General features: G+C 35.7%; 1 protein-coding gene across 15 annotated transcripts in view; it reads left to right on the top strand.

Moving 5' to 3' along the window:
• Positions 1–19,581, top strand: part of RALGAPA1 (Ral GTPase activating protein catalytic subunit alpha 1) — a 135,814-nt gene that overhangs the window by 47,647 nt on the left and 68,586 nt on the right. For 11 of the 15 annotated variants that reach the window (XM_074868304.1, XM_074868302.1, XM_074868303.1 and 8 more), the window contains 11 exons: positions 2,013–3,581; positions 5,484–5,608; positions 7,826–8,042; positions 9,122–9,298; positions 12,791–12,943; positions 14,474–14,667; positions 14,785–14,883; positions 14,991–15,146; positions 16,594–16,722; positions 17,703–17,828; positions 19,097–19,155. In XM_074868304.1, coding sequence (XP_074724405.1) covers positions 2,013–3,581; positions 5,484–5,608; positions 7,826–8,042; positions 9,122–9,298; positions 12,791–12,943; positions 14,474–14,667; positions 14,785–14,883; positions 14,991–15,146; positions 16,594–16,722; positions 17,703–17,828; positions 19,097–19,155 — 3,004 coding nt within the window. The remainder of the gene's footprint in view (positions 1–2,012; positions 3,582–5,483; positions 5,609–7,825; positions 8,043–9,121; positions 9,299–12,790; positions 12,944–14,473; positions 14,668–14,784; positions 14,884–14,990; positions 15,147–16,593; positions 16,723–17,702; positions 17,829–19,096; positions 19,156–19,581) is intronic. The other 4 variants (XM_074868316.1, XM_074868315.1, XM_074868314.1 and 1 more) reach the window with 1 other exon arrangement.

The following is a 19,581-nucleotide window of genomic DNA, read 5'->3' as shown; positions in this document are numbered from 1 at the left end:
TGAAAAGAGAGGAAGGGGATAATAAATTGTGCCGTACACGATGATTTTCCATTCATGTTTATTTTCTGAAATAGCTTGGATGTCTACTCTTTTTCCAATATAGACCTCTCTATTTCCTGTCTAATCGCTTCTTTATAGTTCAGTAAACTTTGTATCAGGTCAGATTTTAATTTTCAAATTTTAACTTCTCTGAAAAATTGAGCATGGAAATACCACTTTTCATCTTCTTCCAACACATACATTTAGTTAAGTAGAGATGTATCTCATTCTTCCAGTTTATATGCTTTGCGTAGAAGGAAAATATGAGAAAATCCAGCTCTAACAATCTCAAAAAAGTGTGAGCACTTTAAAACAGGCTTTTAATGTGACTTCAGATTCTCATTATTACATATTACTGAAATAGGTATAGAGATCCATGAAGTAATAATTTGAAATACTTTAAAATTAGTTCAACATAGTTCAACATAGTTTATTTTGGCATCAGATTTAGGGGAGGGAAAGGGGCTTAAATTTTGTGCTGATTTTAAGTAAAATCACCACTGCAGTCCTGAAGATAAATCCTCTAGATAGAACCACAAGGTAAGTCAGTTTATTGTGGCAAGTAACTCTTGTTGGTGTTCATTTAAGCTGTTTATTGTTATTCCTGCCTTTAAAAGCATAACTACAACTTTTTAAGTGGTAGATAGTAAAAAATAAATCTGGGGAATAAAGAATTCTATAAAAAACCAAAACCAACACCAACAAAAAATGAGAACATTGAGAAAGCTGTTTCTACCTTACTGTTCAAGTGCCTGTCCCATAAAGAGACTGCAAGGGAAGTGTGAATTCTTACAATTAGTTGAATTGTCTGTAGGAGATACTTACTCTTGCCTACACCGGTGATTTGATAGTATGTAGTGTTCCTATAACATTATCAGGAAATCTGAAGAGGAGCATGAAGGTTCTTTATTTTGATGTATGATGTGAAGTGGGCTGAAGATACTTCTGTACAATTCCTAGGTGATCCATGTTGGAACTGCAGCTTTCAGTAGAGTTAACTATGATTTGTACTGATGCTAACATATTAGCAGTCTAAACAGAGACAAGGAATCACTAATTTAAATGGTCACAACAAATGTTCTGGTCTTTCCATAAACAAAAGTGGTTTTACTCAAATGTTAACTGTTGTGAAGCTACAGGATGTTTTTCAGTACCAGAGTCCTTAATTTGGACAGTCTCACAAATGTCACATTTGCTTGTGTAAAACTGGAAGAAGAGGGGGAGGTAAGCCTTCATCAAGTATGTAGTTTGTCATTTTGAAGATGAGAGACAAAACATCCTTCTAGGGAAAAAGGGTATAATCTTTAAGTTATCCATCATGTGCAGCATGTATCCATTCTGTATAGGGCCAGCACTTTCCTGTCGTTTAAAAGCCTTAGTCTTTAGATGTATAGTATATTACATATGCCATAATATTCATAATCATATGATAGTATTCTTTATTCAGTAATTTTTATATATTCATACAAGTTATGAAAAAATAATAGTTTTCCACTTCAATAGGCATTCCTAATTTTCCAGAAAACTTACTTGTTCTCTTTGGAGTTGTGCATTTTTCTGAAGATGTAAATTCCATGAAGGGTACTACTGTTAAGCTAATTTGTATTCCAGGTAACCATTTCCTGAACAAGCTAGCTGGAATAATACTGGTTGAATTATTGAACTTATTGGCACAGCCCTAGCTTTAACTGTATTTCCAAACGTTCCATGGTCTCACTGTTTGTTCTCATGCATGTTAACATATAAAACTGTGTTCTGATGGTCTAACTCATTTATATTGCATTCTGTACTGGATACTATGTGCGTGTGTTTTTAACACTCTAGTACTGGAAAAAGTATTTTTGTTGTACTTAAGAAAACAAGGCTCTGGACTTTCCCGGCTTTTAAAGTCACATAATTAGGATGTAGTGGTAAATAAATATTGTCTCTGTATGTAAATTTTAGTGCATGTTACATATACTTTTTTCCTACAGACATTGACGATGCTCAAATTCTTCCACGTCCATCTCGAGTCAGACATTTTTCACAGAGTGAGGATGCTCCAAGTGAAGTTTTTGGTGCATTAAATGAGGAACAGCCACTGCCACGAAGCAGCAGCACCTCTGACATCCTGGAACCATTCGCAGTTGAACGAGCCAAAGGTGCAGTTCCTGTCATTGACAGTTCATCCCATCATGCTCCAAGCTTACAAAGTTCCACTGAGACCTCTTCAATGCATAGATCCACTGAAAGCCATATCACTGATACAAATAGCAGAGAGTCCTCCTTGGAAGTTGGGGATAGTATTTATGACCATCTTTGTCATTTAATAGGGCCAGTAGAATTTGCAAACACAGCCTTTGAACAAAGCCAATATGTTGACCTTGAAGGTGAAGATGATCTCCTTTCCTCTCTGAGAGAATATCTTAAAGAAAAAGAAGAACTTTGCGGTAACTTTGAGATAGATAAATGTGAGGCTTCTGCTCACGAAGTTGATACGTCAGTAAATAGGAATGATAGATTACCACTGGATGGATTAGAAAATAGAGATCAGACTGGTCAATGCACGAATAGCATCACTGTTACAGAAAGAGCTGATAACACAGAGCTGCACCCAGAACAAAACCAAAGTGGCTTTATAAGTAATATTGCACCTACTCAAGTAGACATTTTTACAAGAAATCAAGCGCTTGATAAAGCCAGACAGTTAAATATTGATAAACAATATGAAAGTGTGTTTGATCATGGGTCAAGTAGTCCTAGCAGCAAAGAAGGGAAGAGATACCTGTACAGGCAAGCAGCCACTGAAGCTGATGTAGATTTAGTTGTGGAAGCAGCAGTAGCTGAAAAGCATAAAAGTGCCCAGTTTAATGAAAAAGTAACCAACTCACGTGTTATGCATGCAAAGAAAATTCTTCCTAAAGCACCAGTTAACCCTCAAATGCCTCACACCACAGGCACAAGCAAACTGTCACCAACTAAAAGGAGTATATCTGAAACTGTAACTCATAGGGCCAAAATCATGAAAATAACGACTAAAAAGAGAAATAGTGTTCATGTTACTTTTAGGCCATCTACTGAATCGGTTCAATTTTACAATCCTCTTGAGAGCAAAGAGGCCGCTTGGAAAGCAAGACTTCGTAAACTCAGTGGCTTCAGTAGTAGTGGTAGTGGTAGCAGCAACAGCAGTACCAGTGCAAGCACCAGCTCATCAGCTGTCACAGAGCTGGTTAGACCTGGAATATATAGACCTCTAGATGCAATCAGTGCTGCATCAGCTGGCAGCAAGCAAATTAAGGAATCTGCAGAAACTCAAGCAGCCATGTTGCAAAAAGAAGCTATTGCAGTTAATCAGTTCCATAATCGTAGTGCCTTTAGAGCATCAGGTCAGGAGTCAGCACAACAGCAGGGCTCCCTGGGTGGTGTTTATAAAACTGTTGTACATGCTCTTTCGAAGCCGAAGGCAAATGTTTCCCCACAGAGGCAGAACAGAATGCCAGCAGAGGCTCCACTGAGGGATCTGTACAGTCATGTAATGGGCTATTTTGGAAGGAAAGCTGCAGGTGAGCACTAACAGTGTGCAGAGCGCAAAAGAAGAAAGGCAGCACCAGTTTGGCTTAATGCAACTGAAGCAAGCTCTGATAAGCAATCAAAAGGCTTTGGGATGATCACTGCTTTCCCTGTTTGGTTATGCATGCGCCTACAGCCAGCTGATTTTTCTCCCAGCATAAGTTACTTTTACATACTTTAAATTACTAATTTACCTTTTCAAGATATTTAGTTGAACCTCTTTGCTGCTGAAGACCATCAGGTTAGGGAAGAGGAAGAGACAGTAAATGACCTAATAAAGGATTAAGCCCTGAGAGTTTTGAATTTTCATCTACCATGCAGAGCCTTAAAATTTAGCCTACTGAATGATTGGCATATGCATATTTTATCAGAATTTGCTATTCCACTCTGAGTGTAGTTTGTTTGTCCAGAACGACCTGGCTCTCGACCAGCTAGGTTGAACTAATTGTATTTCTGGTTCATTTAGTGTGTTTTCTTCTTCCTCCTCCTCCTCTTCCTCCTTTTCCTCCTCCAAAACAAAGAAGCCCCTCAAATTTATATTTGGAGATCAGTTTAGATAACTTTTTAAAAATAGTCTGAAACAGAAATCTATTACTGGAATGATTTCATTGCAACAGTTCTCTGTAAGTCTAATCATAGATTAAAGTTTTGTTTGAGTCTTTCAAAACATGCTGTAGGCCTTTCTGTATTCATTCATCAAAGTGGATACAGTTACATCTTTCGTTGCTTTCTTTTTTCTTGGAATCATGGATGTTCATGAAGGTCTCATGATAAGTCTTTCTCCTACTAACTATGAGACCTCTGTGGACTGATCAAAAAAGGCCGTCACTCTAATATCCATTGTCTTAGTTCACATAACCTTAAAAGAACAATGAATTAACTTTCAGCAGTAATGTAGGTTTTCTTTTTTCCCGTTGTTATGCTGGCATGATTAACAGAGGATTCTGTAATGCATCCTGCATCGAGATGTTAATGCCACCTGAGGGCAGTCTTTGTAAGCATAGCACCACGAGAGTGACTGTCATGGGTCTCAAAAAAGCGATTTGCTCCTCTGCAGAATCTAGACTTCTGAAAAATAGATGTTTAGAAAGCACTAATTTTAGAAGTACCTTTTATCTGAAATCTGTAACATGTTGCAGAGCCTCATTATTAGGATAAACTACACTGTGGTTTTATGAGAGATGACAATGAGGGAAAAATTCTTATAGACAAAACATGAACTGGAATAACTTGAAGACTTTAAAGGTGAAGATCATGAAGTCAGGTGTAACAGCCACAGTTAAATATGAACAGTATAGTTATATCAAAAATATAACACTGATAAATGAGTGAACTTAATTAATTGTTCATAACCGTTGACCATCCAGTTTGACTTTTCATTCCATGTACGAGCCTGTAATTTTATTACATAACATTTTCTGTGCACTATTTATACTAACTGTATACAGTGCTATGTTGACACTCGTCATTAGTACATATTACAACCTTGTTTACTTTTTCCAATACATTGCTCTTCATTAGGAATGCAGTGAAGAAGGAGCCTGTAGGAATCATAAAATTTTCAGGATTTATTACTTATTTGTCATGATACGGAGGAAAAATATATGCTGTATCCTTAAAGCAAGCATTAACAACTTTGAGTAGTGCTTACCTATAAGCTTCTTGCTCTTGAAGGTGGTACTGGAAATCGACTAACCCCTGCTTAGTGGGAAGAAGAAGCCGTACTAATTCTTGAAGTAGAATCTGCTTTAAAAGAGGGAAATTCTTAAAATGCATGTTTGGCAATTTTGATTTTTTAATTTCTGTTAATTAGCAGGTTTTTTCATTTGTTACCTTTTGTTTTGAAAATGTCTTGATGTGTTCTTTACTATATACAGTTGTCCATTTACTTTTAGCTAATAGAGAGGACATGAGTCAAAAGCTGCACCCTATTGATAGTGATATTGGCAGTAGCAATACAAATGTTCCTGACCTCATGGATGAATTTATAGCTGAGAGACTCCGCAGTGGTAGTGCACTGGTAAGCCTTTACACTTCCTACATTTCAATATATAAGTCTGCATATATGCGTGAACTTGTCAGTGACGTTATAAATCAGTTCACTAAAACGTTTTTCTCTGGATTTTATGAATCAGAAAGAATTAAGAATATCACTTAAATTATTCCTTGCTTTTGATATAGATTCATGCCATTTTGTGCCATTTTATGCTATTTGTGTTTTCATATCTATTAAATCTTCATTGTGGAAACAATACAGAAGTTATTGTCAGATGAATAGTCTCATTGAATTAAAAGGCCTTAATTGCACCTGTAAAGATCTTTGTACACAGACACTTTCAGAATAATAATTTATATGTAAATTTGCAGTCTTCAGTGTGGTATGTAGTTAGGTGCCATGCTGTAGTATGGTACTATACAGGTATAGTCAGTGCAACGGACTGCGGAACTACACCGGTACATGTTTTTTCTTCATTTTTTTATTTCACTTACAAATGTTGAATAATTTGTTGTAAATACTTCTCTGCTAATTGAACCAACTTTTCATAGGCTTTCTTCCTACACTTTTCCAGAGGTGTCATGTTGTTTGGAATGTCATTCATAATGAAAAATTTTAATCAATTTTAAGTCAAGAATTTCTGGTTACTGTTGAATACTTACAGAAAGAGACAACTGATTTGAAGAGATAAGTGTTTTATTAACTAGCAATGAAGGGGGAAATATTAAAAAAAGTTGCAGATGAAGACAGAATGGGTAACAATTTAAATGTAGTGTTTCAAAGTTGTTCAGTTCTTTTTTCTGCTTAGAATTTTTTAAGATTTTTTTTTTAAAGGTCATTTTGAGACATACTCCTGTAGAAAGTTGTCAACAAGTAGTTCAGTTGTTGCTAATAAGGGGCAGAAGAAGATTCTTTGAAGTAATTAGAAAAACTTATTATCTTATATAAATGGCAAGAGAGGACCTATAGAGTTTGTCCAAATATATACTTTTTTCTCTTTTGTATTGAACTCACATTTATGAAACTTGATTGTTGGTGCAAAGTGTTCTTGTTAGCATGTCTTGAGTTACAATACAAAAATGATAACATGAAGTCTATTGAAAAAAGTTAATCTGCAAATTAATAAAACAGAAATAATCACTACTGGCCACAGAAGAGAGAAAGAGGGGAAATACTGTTTGTTTTCACATAGATGGGCAAGAATATTGATTATTAATAGTTCAGACAAGAGAATTGATACTTTCCTTAGGTAGCAAAAACCAGGCAAGGTGTTTGAATAAGTATTTTGAAATTGTTACTGATTTTGTAATCTAGCACACAAGAAAAAGATACGCCTTCTTAAAACAGAGTACCAATTTACTAAGATGAGTTTTAGGTTGTTGTATCTATTGAATGCTAAAACCTTGTATCATTAAAAGCTTGTCAGTCTGAGTAAATCTCTAATTAGTAGTACGGTAAAAGAATAGAGAGGTAACTAGGCCTAGTGTAAAAGGAAGTAATTTTCAGTCTCATAATGCATAAAGATTTCAAGCCATTTCATACAATGGCTTTTCTACATTTATCTCTCCCTCTCTCAAGCAAGCAGTCCTATCTGTGAAAAAAATGTCTTGAAGAAAGACTCCAGATAGAACACCACCTTACTTTTACATGAACAAATCTATGTGCCGTATTTCTGCTATATGCTGCCTTTGGTGTCCAAGTCAATGCCAAGGTTTTGGCTTAATCATAAAAAAAATAATACATGAATTAGTAAATTCATTTGCTTGTGGTGTCCATTAAATTTTTGCTTATAGCATGGTAGCCTATAGGCCAGAAAACACAAAATTCCCCTTTTTTTTGGTGCTTTGTCTGGAACCAAGGTTAACAAGTTTTCTTTAGTAATTTAGACATTATATGGATATAATTCACTTTTTACTATTGTTCTTTCTCAAGACTTACTTATATGTGTGTGGTACATGCTAGTCTGAATCCTAGCCTTTTAAGGTACGTGCCCAAAAATTCATTGTTTAAAGAAAATTTATATTTATTAAATTCTGTGTCTGCATGGGTTGTTCACTTACTGCTGCCTGCCTGGGGTTTTGGAAAGTCTTGGCTATGTATGTCATATGATGACAATTTCTGGTTTAGGTACTTATGAACTACTTGATACATTCTGACACTTGCAAATGTGGGATTGCTTTTTCCATTTTATGTAAATAAGCCATTCAAGATTGTAAGATAATTTGTCTCTTCAATGTTTAGAATGTGACAAGAAGAGGAAGCAGTCCTGGCAGCCTGGAAGTTCCTAAAGACCTTCCCGATATATTGAACAAACAGAACCAAATGCGTCCTATAGATGACCCAGGTGTGCCTTCCGAATGGACATCACCTGCCAGTGCGGGCAGCAGTGACCTCATCAGTTCAGATAGCCACTCTGACTCTTTCAGCGCCTTCCAGTATGATGGCCGCAAATTTGAAAGCAAGTATATTTTTCCAAAAGTGATAGCATTTTTGATTGATTGTGAATTTCCCTTTTTTTTTTTTTTTTTTTGTAAAGTTGTATGCCAGCAGTAAAGAGAGTTTCTTTTGGTTTCCTATTGAAATCATTAACAAGTTAATGGAGCAAGCAGAGTTCTTGAGAGAGGCTATTGTGTTTGTAGTATACTAAACAAAACAGCACTGGAACGCTACTGCACAAAAAGCAGAAGTTAGAAAGCAATATTGTCTTCTCCCTGGAGAAATATAAAAGTAAAAGGTTACTTCTTTTGGAAGTTATTTAATTCTTCTCAAAACATTTAGGTAAAACTTAGTTTAAAGAAGGACTTCTGATATTTTTACAGAGGTCTTTGTGTAACTATAGATTAATCAAGATACTAAGTGTGATATAATGGTAAAATTAGTACGCTTTGTGTAATAACACAGTGCTTTTCATTAATTTCATTTATCCATTCCTACTCTTGTTCAACAGAAGGGGTCATTATCATTGCTAGGAATTACAACTTCATGTATTATGTAGGAGAGAAATAATGTTTATATGGTAGAATTTATTGAAGAAATTACAGTTTTTAGATACATAGATGTTATGCAACTAAGTGATGGTATTTAAATCTGCATTTCAGCATGACATTTTTTCTTTAGTGTTGAAAATGCCATTTGTTAGAAGATCATTTGCCATAATATTTTTAGTTTGAACTTAGTGCTTTAACAACCAACTTAGATATTTCTTCCAGTTTGTAAATTTTGCACATAAATTCCTTAATGTATGTTTCCATTATTTTTACTTTATTTACATGTAGGTGCACTTGCAGCAACTAAACAGAATACAGGGCATGCAATAGGAGTGCCTTCTCCAGAAGTACAGTCACAGTTTTGTGACAGAAATGAGAATATTCATAATAGTTAATTACTTTCTGCTGTTACATTTTATGTAAATTTTGTAACTGTGTTAGGAGACGCACATACAAGTTTTCCATGGAGGATTTGGAGGTTCTGGGCTTTTGGTTTTTATATTAGTGGTATTTTTAGATTGTAAGTTAATACAGCGCTTCCCTCGTACAGATTTCAGCTTTGGCACTGAAGCAGGGACTCCAGCTTCCACTGACGTTGATGCAATTTCAGGACAGCAACAGAGTGCTGAGGAGCAAGAAGTGGCCAGCCTAACTACACTCCACATAGATTCGGAAACAAGTAGTCTCAATCAGCAACCATTGTCTGCTGAAGCTGCAACTATTACTGGTAAAGTAGTTTAAAAAAAAAAAAACCCAACACCTAAAAAAAGGCATTTATTTCAGAAATTTTTCACCCATCCTGAAGAATGCAAGTTCCAGCTTCTGCAATGAACCTATATTCTGTATAAGATGATTCTTGGATTTCAGTTATTTTTTGATTGCTATTGAAAAGTGATGTGTGAAATAACATAAGTGGAAAACCTTTGTCTGACTTAAGTTACCCATATGATCCTTTCCTTGTTGCTGAATGTATTTTAAACCCTTCATGAGAAAACCTATACAATTACCAGGGAGAAAACTCTTACCACATAATGTATGCTAGATCTCTTACAAGTATCCTTCTATTATTGGTAGTCAAATAGCTAATTTTCAGGAAGAGTTCCTTCCTTGGAAGGCTTTGACAGTGCTCTTTCAAACCAGTGTATCACACTGACATATCATGGAATTCTTTTATATCCATCCATCTTAACCTCTCTCTATATTGTCTGTTGTGTAACTGGGAGCTTTTAATTTGCAAAATGTTACTCGGGCATGTAAGAATCAGTTTCCATTTGTGTAATTTAAGAATTATTCTTCTTTTAGTATTTTCTCTGTTGCTTTCATGAAAAAGTAAGCCTGTTAGGAAGCAGTGTTTCACAGCCTCAGTTGATAGGCTTGGGGCTCCACCAGTTTACTTTGCAACTGTTTCTTGAGAAAGAGAGAGAATAACAGTTAGGTTAGCAATCACCAAGTGATGCAATTAACCCAAATTGAATGGGATCCTTTCTGAAAGAGAGAATCTTCCTGTCTGAGGAGTATTTGGAAGATTGGTCTCTTGCCGGATTTTGTAAATGAGAAGTAAAGATGTCCATGCTCATTTTCGTACTCCTTGTTCCATAACTGTTATGCACTACCATTCCTGTTACAACCCTGGGAACAAGTACCTATTTATTTGTGAATGCTTATATCTACATACAGTGTCTTGTCCTCTGTGAGAAATCAAATTTTGCGTTTTCAGAGATATTGAAAGACATCTTTACTTCCCCAGCCACAATTTTCACTTTTAAAAATTGCCTTTCTGCTGAAAGAAGCATGGTATTAGCTTTCTTGGACATTGTTGTTCAGTTTGTTCAACAATGTTCAGCTTGACTTTTGTTCTCTTCATTTTTCTCTTTGATGTGTGCTTGTTGAAAGTCCTCACAGAAAATCTGTTCTTTTTCTGTTTGTTTGTTTTTGTATGTTAATAATTTCATTACTGTTTGGTATTTTTGTCCAAGCTTGCACTGTAATTGAATTGATAAGATTGCAGTTAATGATTGAGTTGTCCATTGAGAGATTCTGTGGCTGTCTCTTCTTGTTGTTTGGACCACTGTTTTAGAGAGGCAGCTTTTGTGTGTCTTATGCATTTAGCTGGGTTTCCCGAGGAAGCAAGACTTGTTCAATTACACTGTCTGTCTCTGACTGTTCTACACCCCCAACAATGTTGGACCCCATTGTCTAATTTCTGCTAAATTGACATGTAAGAAAACAGAAGGACATTATTTTATTGAAAGTTTTATGAAAGGCAGCTATCTAGTGAAAATTGCATGTATGCCGAGTCCCATGACAGGAAGGCTGTAATGTGAATTCACTATATTAGATAACAGCAAATCCATGCAGAAACTCAACCTCAAAACACACTTGTAAGAAACAAGTTTTCAGTGGTTCTGCTGCTCAGAAAACTACTTGTTTCTAAATAGCTTTGCTTTGGAGGTTTTTGGAAGGAAAATTTCTTCTTGGCATATAGGCGTTATTTCATATTCTTAGCAAATGATTGAATTTACTATTGATTGCTGTTTACTAGTCCTAGAACAAGTTGAACCCATAGTAGTCTCAGTCAAATTTGGATCCACATATACTGGAGTATCTGTTAGTGCTTCTTAGAAGACTCCAGTAGTTCAGCAAATTTGCCATAATTATTTATGTCCATTCTCTTCCATCATATGAAGGTCTTTCTCCCTCCCTCCTCTGCTCCCTTCCCCTCTACTCCCTCCCTCCCTCCCCTGCCAATTGTTTCTCTCCGTCTCATTCCCTTTCCTTTCCTCTCTACCCAACTCTCCCTCACTTTCTCTCCTCCCCATCACTCTTTCTTGCTCTTTCTCTTTATCTACTTTCATCCATCCCCACATAATGAGCAGAATGGAAGAGAAGTAGGAAAAGATTTTTTTTTTTTAAACGTCTTTTAAGTGTGTATTTTACATTATCTTTGTGAGCATGTGGAAAACAAGTGATCAGTAGCAAGAGGAGAGTATCATTACCTGTCGTGTGAAAGAGTAGTCTGTGTGTGAAGCAGTAATGCCTATCTCCCTGCATTAAAGGTGTTGATTTAAATGATGGTAAAAGCTTCATTGCCTTTGCCATTTAAATCAGATAGAGACCTCTGCAGTTTAACAATGTAATTAAGTTTGTTTACTACAATTTCTGTTCTGATAAGACTGACATTTTCTGTCAAGTTCTTTAAACAATTTGTTCTCTTTACAAGAAAGAACACTTTGCAGCCAATAATTTGAGAAAATTAGTATTTTAAAAGACTCACTTTTTCATTGCTGTCCCTAAAGTTTAGTTTATCTCTAATACTGAACTTCACATATCATTATAATATTTTTGGGCCTCAGTTACATTTATCTAAGAGTTAAAATTAATAGGTTTGAATTCTTCCATTTTAACATGTGCTGATGTGTAGGGAAGTATGTGGTGATTATCTGTTCTCTTTTTTTCTGCCATCTGACTGTTCTGACCAAACTCAGCTTTTTATAATCATCTGTAGGCAAATTCAGAAAGTGAAACTAAGGTAGTGCAGAAGAAAAGCACAAGTACCTGCTCCCTCTCCACAGATCTCTTAGTAGCAGAGACCAAATAGTTGCCGGGAGAGGATGCTGCTCAGTGGTGATTGTGGAAAAATACTTTTGCAGCACTGCCATTCAAACACTTGTATTTTCCTGTCTTAGAGGAAACAACATCTCTTTAACTTTATAAAACTTTCCCTCCATATGGATTTTCTCAGCCCAACTGGCAGATAAACACCAAAAATTGTCAGTTACTGGCTTGAGCTTTTATTTCTAAATTAACTTCTATGCATCCATAAACCTGGAAAAGCAGTTGTTCCAGGAAAATTTCTGCTTAAATATTTTTCTGGAGAGAAATTTAGGTGAAAAAATTTGGAGAGAAATTTGACTGGTTCAGAACACTGAAAGTGCTGCAGAACAAACACATTTAAAATTATTTGAACCTAAAATAGAGCTCTGTTAATCCATTTGCCTATCTGATTTTGATGTTCATCTTTCAGCTTTCATGCATGTAATTTGTCTTCTTTCAGAGCACTATTCACAGAGAGATCTGCTTACAGTTTTTATATCTTTTCTTGCCCAGATTTGATATATAGAAGTAGTTCAGTTTTCTTGTAATGTTATGTTTAGACATTTCAGTAGCTCAAGAAAATAGAAAAGGCTTTTAAGGTAACTGTTAAAAATGTCATTTGCAGGCTCTGAAAGTGCTTCTCCAATCCAATCTGCTCTTGGATCCCGATCACAGACACCCTCTCCTGCCACTCTTCATGCAGATCATATTGAGCAGAAGGATCTGCAGCTGGATGAGAAGCTCCACCACTCTGTTTTACAGACGCCAGATGACCTAGGCAATATCTGGAATAGAAAATATAAACCTGTTCTTTCTTTCTTTCCAATGCCATATAGTAAAGTAGCTAGTATTACATTAGTTGTAGACAATCCTGTACATGGCTATTTCATCTGCACTTTTAAAAATATTTAATTACCTTGATTTAAAAGCAAACAAAATCCTTTTGCATTTTATCTTGCATTTCATTGGAACTGTTAGCACTGGATTAATAGTCCAGACATTTATAATTGTTCTTTTTGATGCTTTGAGTCGTGGCAGCTTAATCTAGTATGTGGCCCTGCTATGGACTGTTTTATCATTGATGTACAAATAATAAGACATAATTTTAAAGTAATGTTATAATTTCAACTTTGAAGTTCTGTTCTTTTCCCTTTCATATTTAAAGAAATTTATAATTACTTCAACTATCTTAGCTATTGAATTCTATGATACATTCACTTTGTAAATATAAAGTTCCCATTTCTCCCATATTTGGTCTCATGGCAACAGAAGAGTGTCTGATATATATTTGAGACCCTTTTCCTTTAAATAGCCTACGGATGGACAGAAATTTGATCATTTTGCTTTGTGCTTTGAAATCTACAGCCTAGAAGCCATTAGTGTCTCTACCACAGTGGTCCAGATCTTCAAAATAAGAGGCTATGTGATTAGGCTGAATTCGGATTTAATTTTGATTTTGTATGCCTGTGGGAGCTGCAAGATTTTCAGAAGATCTTGGCAAATTCTGGTGCTGAGGTGTTTTGAAAATTTGCCTGAGAGGGGCAAAAAGGAGATTCTGGATGTGTGCTGCTTTAAAACTGTGGCTTGTTAGCTAGTTTAGTGTGGATATTTAGCTAGATAAGTGTGAGCTGAGTAGACTAGTCATCGTAATCTATCAAAGTTTTCTTTGTATGGACGAGCTAGATTAATCATCTTCCACGTAAAAAAGAACGTGCATTTGTGTAACACTGATGCGTAAAGAGAGCTAGGTGAGAGTTAGACTGGTTCTGGGTTACTGAATGTTGCCTCTCCGCTCATACAAATTTACTGCTTAAAGAACAATGGCCAGAGACGAGTTTACTCTCCCCTTTCCCTTCAATTTGCAGTAAAATACATTCCTAGTAGATTCTAAGAAAAATAATCTTTCTGGTTTTTTGGGAAAAATATAAAGTTGAAATGTAATTTTACTTGGAAGCAGGCAAGTTGAGTTCTGGAGATTCATTGACTCCAAAGAATGTAAAACAGCACTTACAAAAGGAATGGCCTTACTAGGTCCATCAGATCCTTATTAGAGCTCCAGTAGTGACTTTAAATGTTATTTATGGAAAGAATATAAGAAACGGGACAATTCTTCCTCTACAGAGTTTGATAATAGACATATAGTTAAACATATCCAGCATTGAGGTGGCTGAATGTGTAAGAAATAACTTACTCTGAAAGCCTGATCTTTTTTTCCTTTTTGGTTTTAAGAAAACTATATATGTAATACTTATAGCAGAACTTTTTCTGGAGAGGTAGATCTCACTATACTTTTTTTCTTCTGTTACAGAAACTAGTGAATTCCCCTCAGAATGTTGCAGCGTGATGGCTGGGGGAACGCTTACAGGATGGCATGCAGATGTTGCTACTGTGATGTGGAGGCGAATGCTAGGAATTTTGGGAGATGTCAACAGCATCATGGATCCAGAGATTCATGCCCAGGTTTTTGATTACCTGTGTGAACTGTGGCAGAATCTGGCCAAGGTAAAATAACTGAACCTCTTCTCCAGCCTGACCCGATAGGGCAGGATTTTCAAAAAAAAGCACCTTATATATTTACCTTAAATATTTATATTTTTGTTTTGTTTTTAATAAATGCAGATAAGAGACAATCTTGGTATTTCAACAGATAATCTAACTTCACCATCTCCACCAGTTTTAATTCCACCGCTGAGAATTCTAACACCGTGGCTGTTCAAGGTAAATTTTAGCACTAAGTGAAACAGAAATAAAAGTTTATGTTAGTGTAGAAGAGTGTTTAATGTAATTGTTTGATTTATAAATAATAAATATCATTCTAAAACTAGGCAACAATGCTGACTGATAAATACAAACAAGGAAAGCTACATGCTTATAAACTCATTTGTAAGACAATGAAGCGAAGACAAGATGTTTCTCCAAACAGAGATTTTTTAACTCATTTCTACAATATAATGCACTGTGGACTACTTCATGTTGATCAAGTAAGTTTAATTACAAAATTCAGGTTAATGTAAGTAGTATAACTAAAATTGTTTTATCAAAAATACCGAATGGATTTCAGCGGAGTAATTTAACTTTGTCTTTGAAAATAGTTATGTGACTGATACTTTTTCTAAACTTTGATAAATGGCCCTCGTGTTCTTGGTTGTAATCAGAAATGCTTTTTTTGTAGTCCATTTCAAGCAAATACAAGGAGAGAAAAGGTACTCTTTCATTTTTTTACTGGTTGTGTGTAACAGGTTGAAGCATGCAAGAAAGAGAAGGAAACAGATCTGTCTAAGGTCTACTGTTCTTCTTGCTCCCTGATGCAACACTTTAGTTAGTGGGAAAGTAAATTGTGCCCACTGCATTGGAGTAGTTTATGTCTACAGCAAGTACAGAAACCAGCAAACTAAAACATACTGAGTGTATCTAATCAGTGGGAGTAGATCTTGTTCATATTAAAACCTATGAAAAAGTCTGAAAATACTGTATGTCTTAAACACTCTTTTTAAAGGCTTGCATCAGAAGTGTGAAAAAGTTGGTTTTGAGAACTTTTTTGAGGAGCAGTTAGAGGCATAGGGAGATCAAAGGTTCAAACAACTGTTTTCATTAACTGGGCAAAATAGAACTAGTCCGGAATTATTCCACATGGCTATGGATAGGGCAGATCTCCAGTTTCTGTCCTCTAACAACCAGTTTACACTGCTTTTCTTGCTGGATTGCAAATCTTCCTATAACATATTGCCATTAAGTTGGATATCGCTATTCTTGGAGAATTATTCAGAGGAGGAAAAGGGTTATTTTTTTGCCTGTCTGAACTTGAGATGTTTTTTAATAATTGAAACATTTTATACTTTTTGGGGAAATTGTATCATGTACATTTAATTCTAAAAACTGCCTCACTAAGTCTACAAGAACATAATATGCTGGGTTGAATAAGTATATACCAGAAGTGTTATAAAGCACTTTATTATAGTTCTTTCTTTATATTTTGGTTCCATACAGATATATGTAAGAGGCTAATACCTTTTTTTAAAGTTATAGTCAGGTGATACTTGTTGGAGAGGATTAAACATGTTGTTAAGAAGGTGTAATAGTTGGTTATCTCACTATGTCTCTTGTGTACATATTTAAATGAATGGTTAATCATTTATAGAACTCTTACAAGCTAAATGTAAATGAATATAAGATGTGACCTCGTACTGACCTCGTACAATAGTGTCCAAGGTTAAATTGGTCTATAAGGTATACCACAGTTTACTTACATTAATGTGAGTAAAGTTAAGGAATTTATCTTTTTATGGTACTCTTCACTCCGTAGTGAGCGTCTTAATTGCCACAATGAATTTGCTTTCTTGCATTTTTACTTTCTACCTTTGGTAAATACCTCCCTTTTTTCATTCATTGTTCATCTTGTTGATGCTTTTTCCCTTTTCCTCCTGCAAGGATATTGTCAATACAATCATCAAGCACTGCTCTCCTCAGTTCTTTTCACTTGGTTTGCCTGGTGCTACCATGCTTATTATGGATTTCATTGTAGCAGCAGGAAGGGTGGCTGCTTCTTCTTTCCTCAATGTAAGTATTCATCAGTTCATTCTCATTTACGTGCAAGTGGAAAGGGTTTGAGAGAAAACTGAGCAGTATTTTTCCTTGACTGGGGTGTTAACTTGACCCCAGAATTCAGTGTAATGGTTAGCAAATACAGATATTGTCAGTGGTTTATTCTAGAACACTACACATGAAGTCCTCTCCAGAAAATATGTGAAGAATGCAAAAACTACTCTTGAAGTAGAGAATCTTCTTTTACTTTAGAGTTCTTGCAATTGTGACTGCCATTTATCTGTGCTTTAAAATGTTTTAAATAAATGTCCATTTTGACTGTACCTTCATTTTAAAAATATATTTATTCCTCCATATCTCTGCTATGTAATGTCTTTGATGATCAAGCTTGAGAACTCAAATCTGCAATCGTTTGCACTATTTGGATGTATTTCTGATACTGTTACCCAGGCAACTTCAGCCTTATGTAGTAATACTGATATGATTACCTACATGCTGTTGGCCTTGCATGACTGTACTCTCTCAAAGCTCCCCAGTACTCCCATCCAATTGTCTGTGAGTTTTGACTGTTTCTCACATCATTCCACCTTTAACCAACTGTGAATTCCACCCTCCCTCAAGGTACAATCTGAAGCTTCTCTCAGCTTCTTACAGTGTTACCTGTCATGTCCAGCAATGCCTCATGTCATGTCCAGTAGTTTTCCACATCCTGAACCCAAGACTTAAGCCTAGTTAGCAGCTCAGTCGTTTGTCTGTAGTCCTAACAATTTCTCTGCTTCCTTTGGACCAGCTTGGAAAATGGGAGCATGGGGTGTGCATGAGTAGCAATCCATGGGGCTGTGGTCTTGGTTTGCTCAGCTCTACAGAATTTGCAGAAGGAGAAAGGAAATAGCTGTGTAGTGTTTCAGCCATTGTTCTCTTTTAAGGCAGCTAGAAATGTCAGCTTCCTGATTGCAGTAAGAATATATATTTCTCCCCACCTTTTTTTCTTTTAGGCACCAAGAGTTGAAGCACAAGTTCTTTTAGGATCTCTAGTCTGTTTTCCCAATTTATATCATGAGCTACCAGCTCTTCACCCAAACATTCCTGACATTGCAGTGTCTCAGTTTACGGATGTTAAGGTAGGAATTTTAAGAACATTTGGGTGGTATTCTGCTACCGAGGATATGTTTAATATGATGTTTTCTCAGGAAATAATAACTAATTTTAAGATTCTAAAATTTTTCAGAAATAATTTCAAATAGATTATAAGGCTCAAGATCCCATAGAATCTTGCCAAACTTTTTACTACTAAACATACTTTATAATTGCTATTAACTTAATAATAAAGTGTTTTCCTATATTTGTAAAAGGAAATTATGTGTTATCTCACTGAATGTGTTATCTCACCTTTTCAAGCCTACTCTCATTAGGGCTATTTGCAGGTCTCAGATTTAATCAGCTAAGACAAGAAGATTTGATAGGTTCAAGATACTTTGCTTACTTTATTGAGAATTTTCAACTGGAGAAATCTGCCTGTGTTCCTAGGGGCTTTAGAAAACCTTTGTATGTCAGTATGTTCTTTTCAACAAAAAGCAAAGATTAATGGAGATCTTACCCTCTCTGTCATAACAGAGTTGGGTAGCATGCCAGTATACTGAAACTGGGCAGAGCTCAGTTCGGGTGTTTAATTTTACTGTATATGTGTCAGGTATGATTATGATGTCTGAGAACGGCTTTCCATAAGTTTCCAAACTCTTCCAGTTGAGAGAGAGAGATGATGGCTTGGAAGCTGCTTTATACCTTGCTGCCTTTTGGGGACTGATTTTGAATTCCTTCTTTCTCATTTCTATTGTATAATGGCTGTTTACTTAAGCTTTGTTGGGAGCAACCTACAGCTTTAGGGACATTTCACTGCAGTTGAGTCAAAATTCTTCTTGGTGTCATTCGTAAGGCACTGTAGTCACGTGTTCTGCAACTACTTTGAAAGACTTTTAAAGTCAATGTAATTTTAAAAAAATGCTTGCTTAAACATCAAACTAATAGATTCTTTCTGTAATATCCTTCAATGTTATTCACAGAAGCTAGCTTTAGGGAATCATTTGTTGTGTTTTGGGGTTTTTTTTACCCTTGTTATTTTATAGAAGTGTATTGGCAAGAATTGGATAAATGGTTAATTGGCAGAAATTAGGACGGTAATCTGTGGGATATTCTTGGGGTGGCACAATAATGAGCATCTGGGGCAGACTAGAATCTTGGAGTAGTGGTAAGCAAACAATTAATCTGACCACAAACCTAGAGACTCAGCTAAGCAACATGCCTGTGTGGGCTGTAATAAAATTCTGATTTTCTGGTGCTTCATGTGATGAAGTTATTGGTAAATCAGTGAATATTTTCCTCTTTGTTTTAGGAACTCATAATTAAAACTGTGTTAAGTTCAGCAAGAGAGGAGCCATCTGGTCCTGCACGGTAGGTCATACAAAAAGAGCTTCTAAATTAATAGATTCTTTTCTTTATTACACTCTTTTGAGGTGGATATATTAGCGAGCTTAAAATAAAAGTTTATATGTATTTTATTCATGGTTTTCTTCACCACTGTCAAAACTGTGGTCCACCATGTGAGTTAAAAATTGTTTGTAAATGGAGATATTAAAAGAACAGACATTTTCTGTCAGACCAAATGCTGGTCTAGCCCAGTATCCTTTCTCTGATAGTGGCTGATAGGAAAGGATGTAAATATAGGTAAGAGTATAAGCTGTATGCTTTCCCAGCCTACCCTGGTGTTCAGTTCAGGAATTTTCTTTGCTAGGCATTTTTTACTTTAATTAGGGACAAGATTATTTATGAGGAAGGTATGATTATTTTTTATTCGACCACATGATTTAATTTGAAAAA

Source organism: Strix uralensis, chromosome 4, assembly GCF_047716275.1.
Source record: "Strix uralensis isolate ZFMK-TIS-50842 chromosome 4, bStrUra1, whole genome shotgun sequence".
NCBI lineage: Eukaryota > Metazoa > Chordata > Aves > Strigiformes > Strigidae > Strix > Strix uralensis.
Note: the sequence above shows the minus strand (reverse complement) of the source record. Positions and strands in the feature narration are given on the sequence as shown.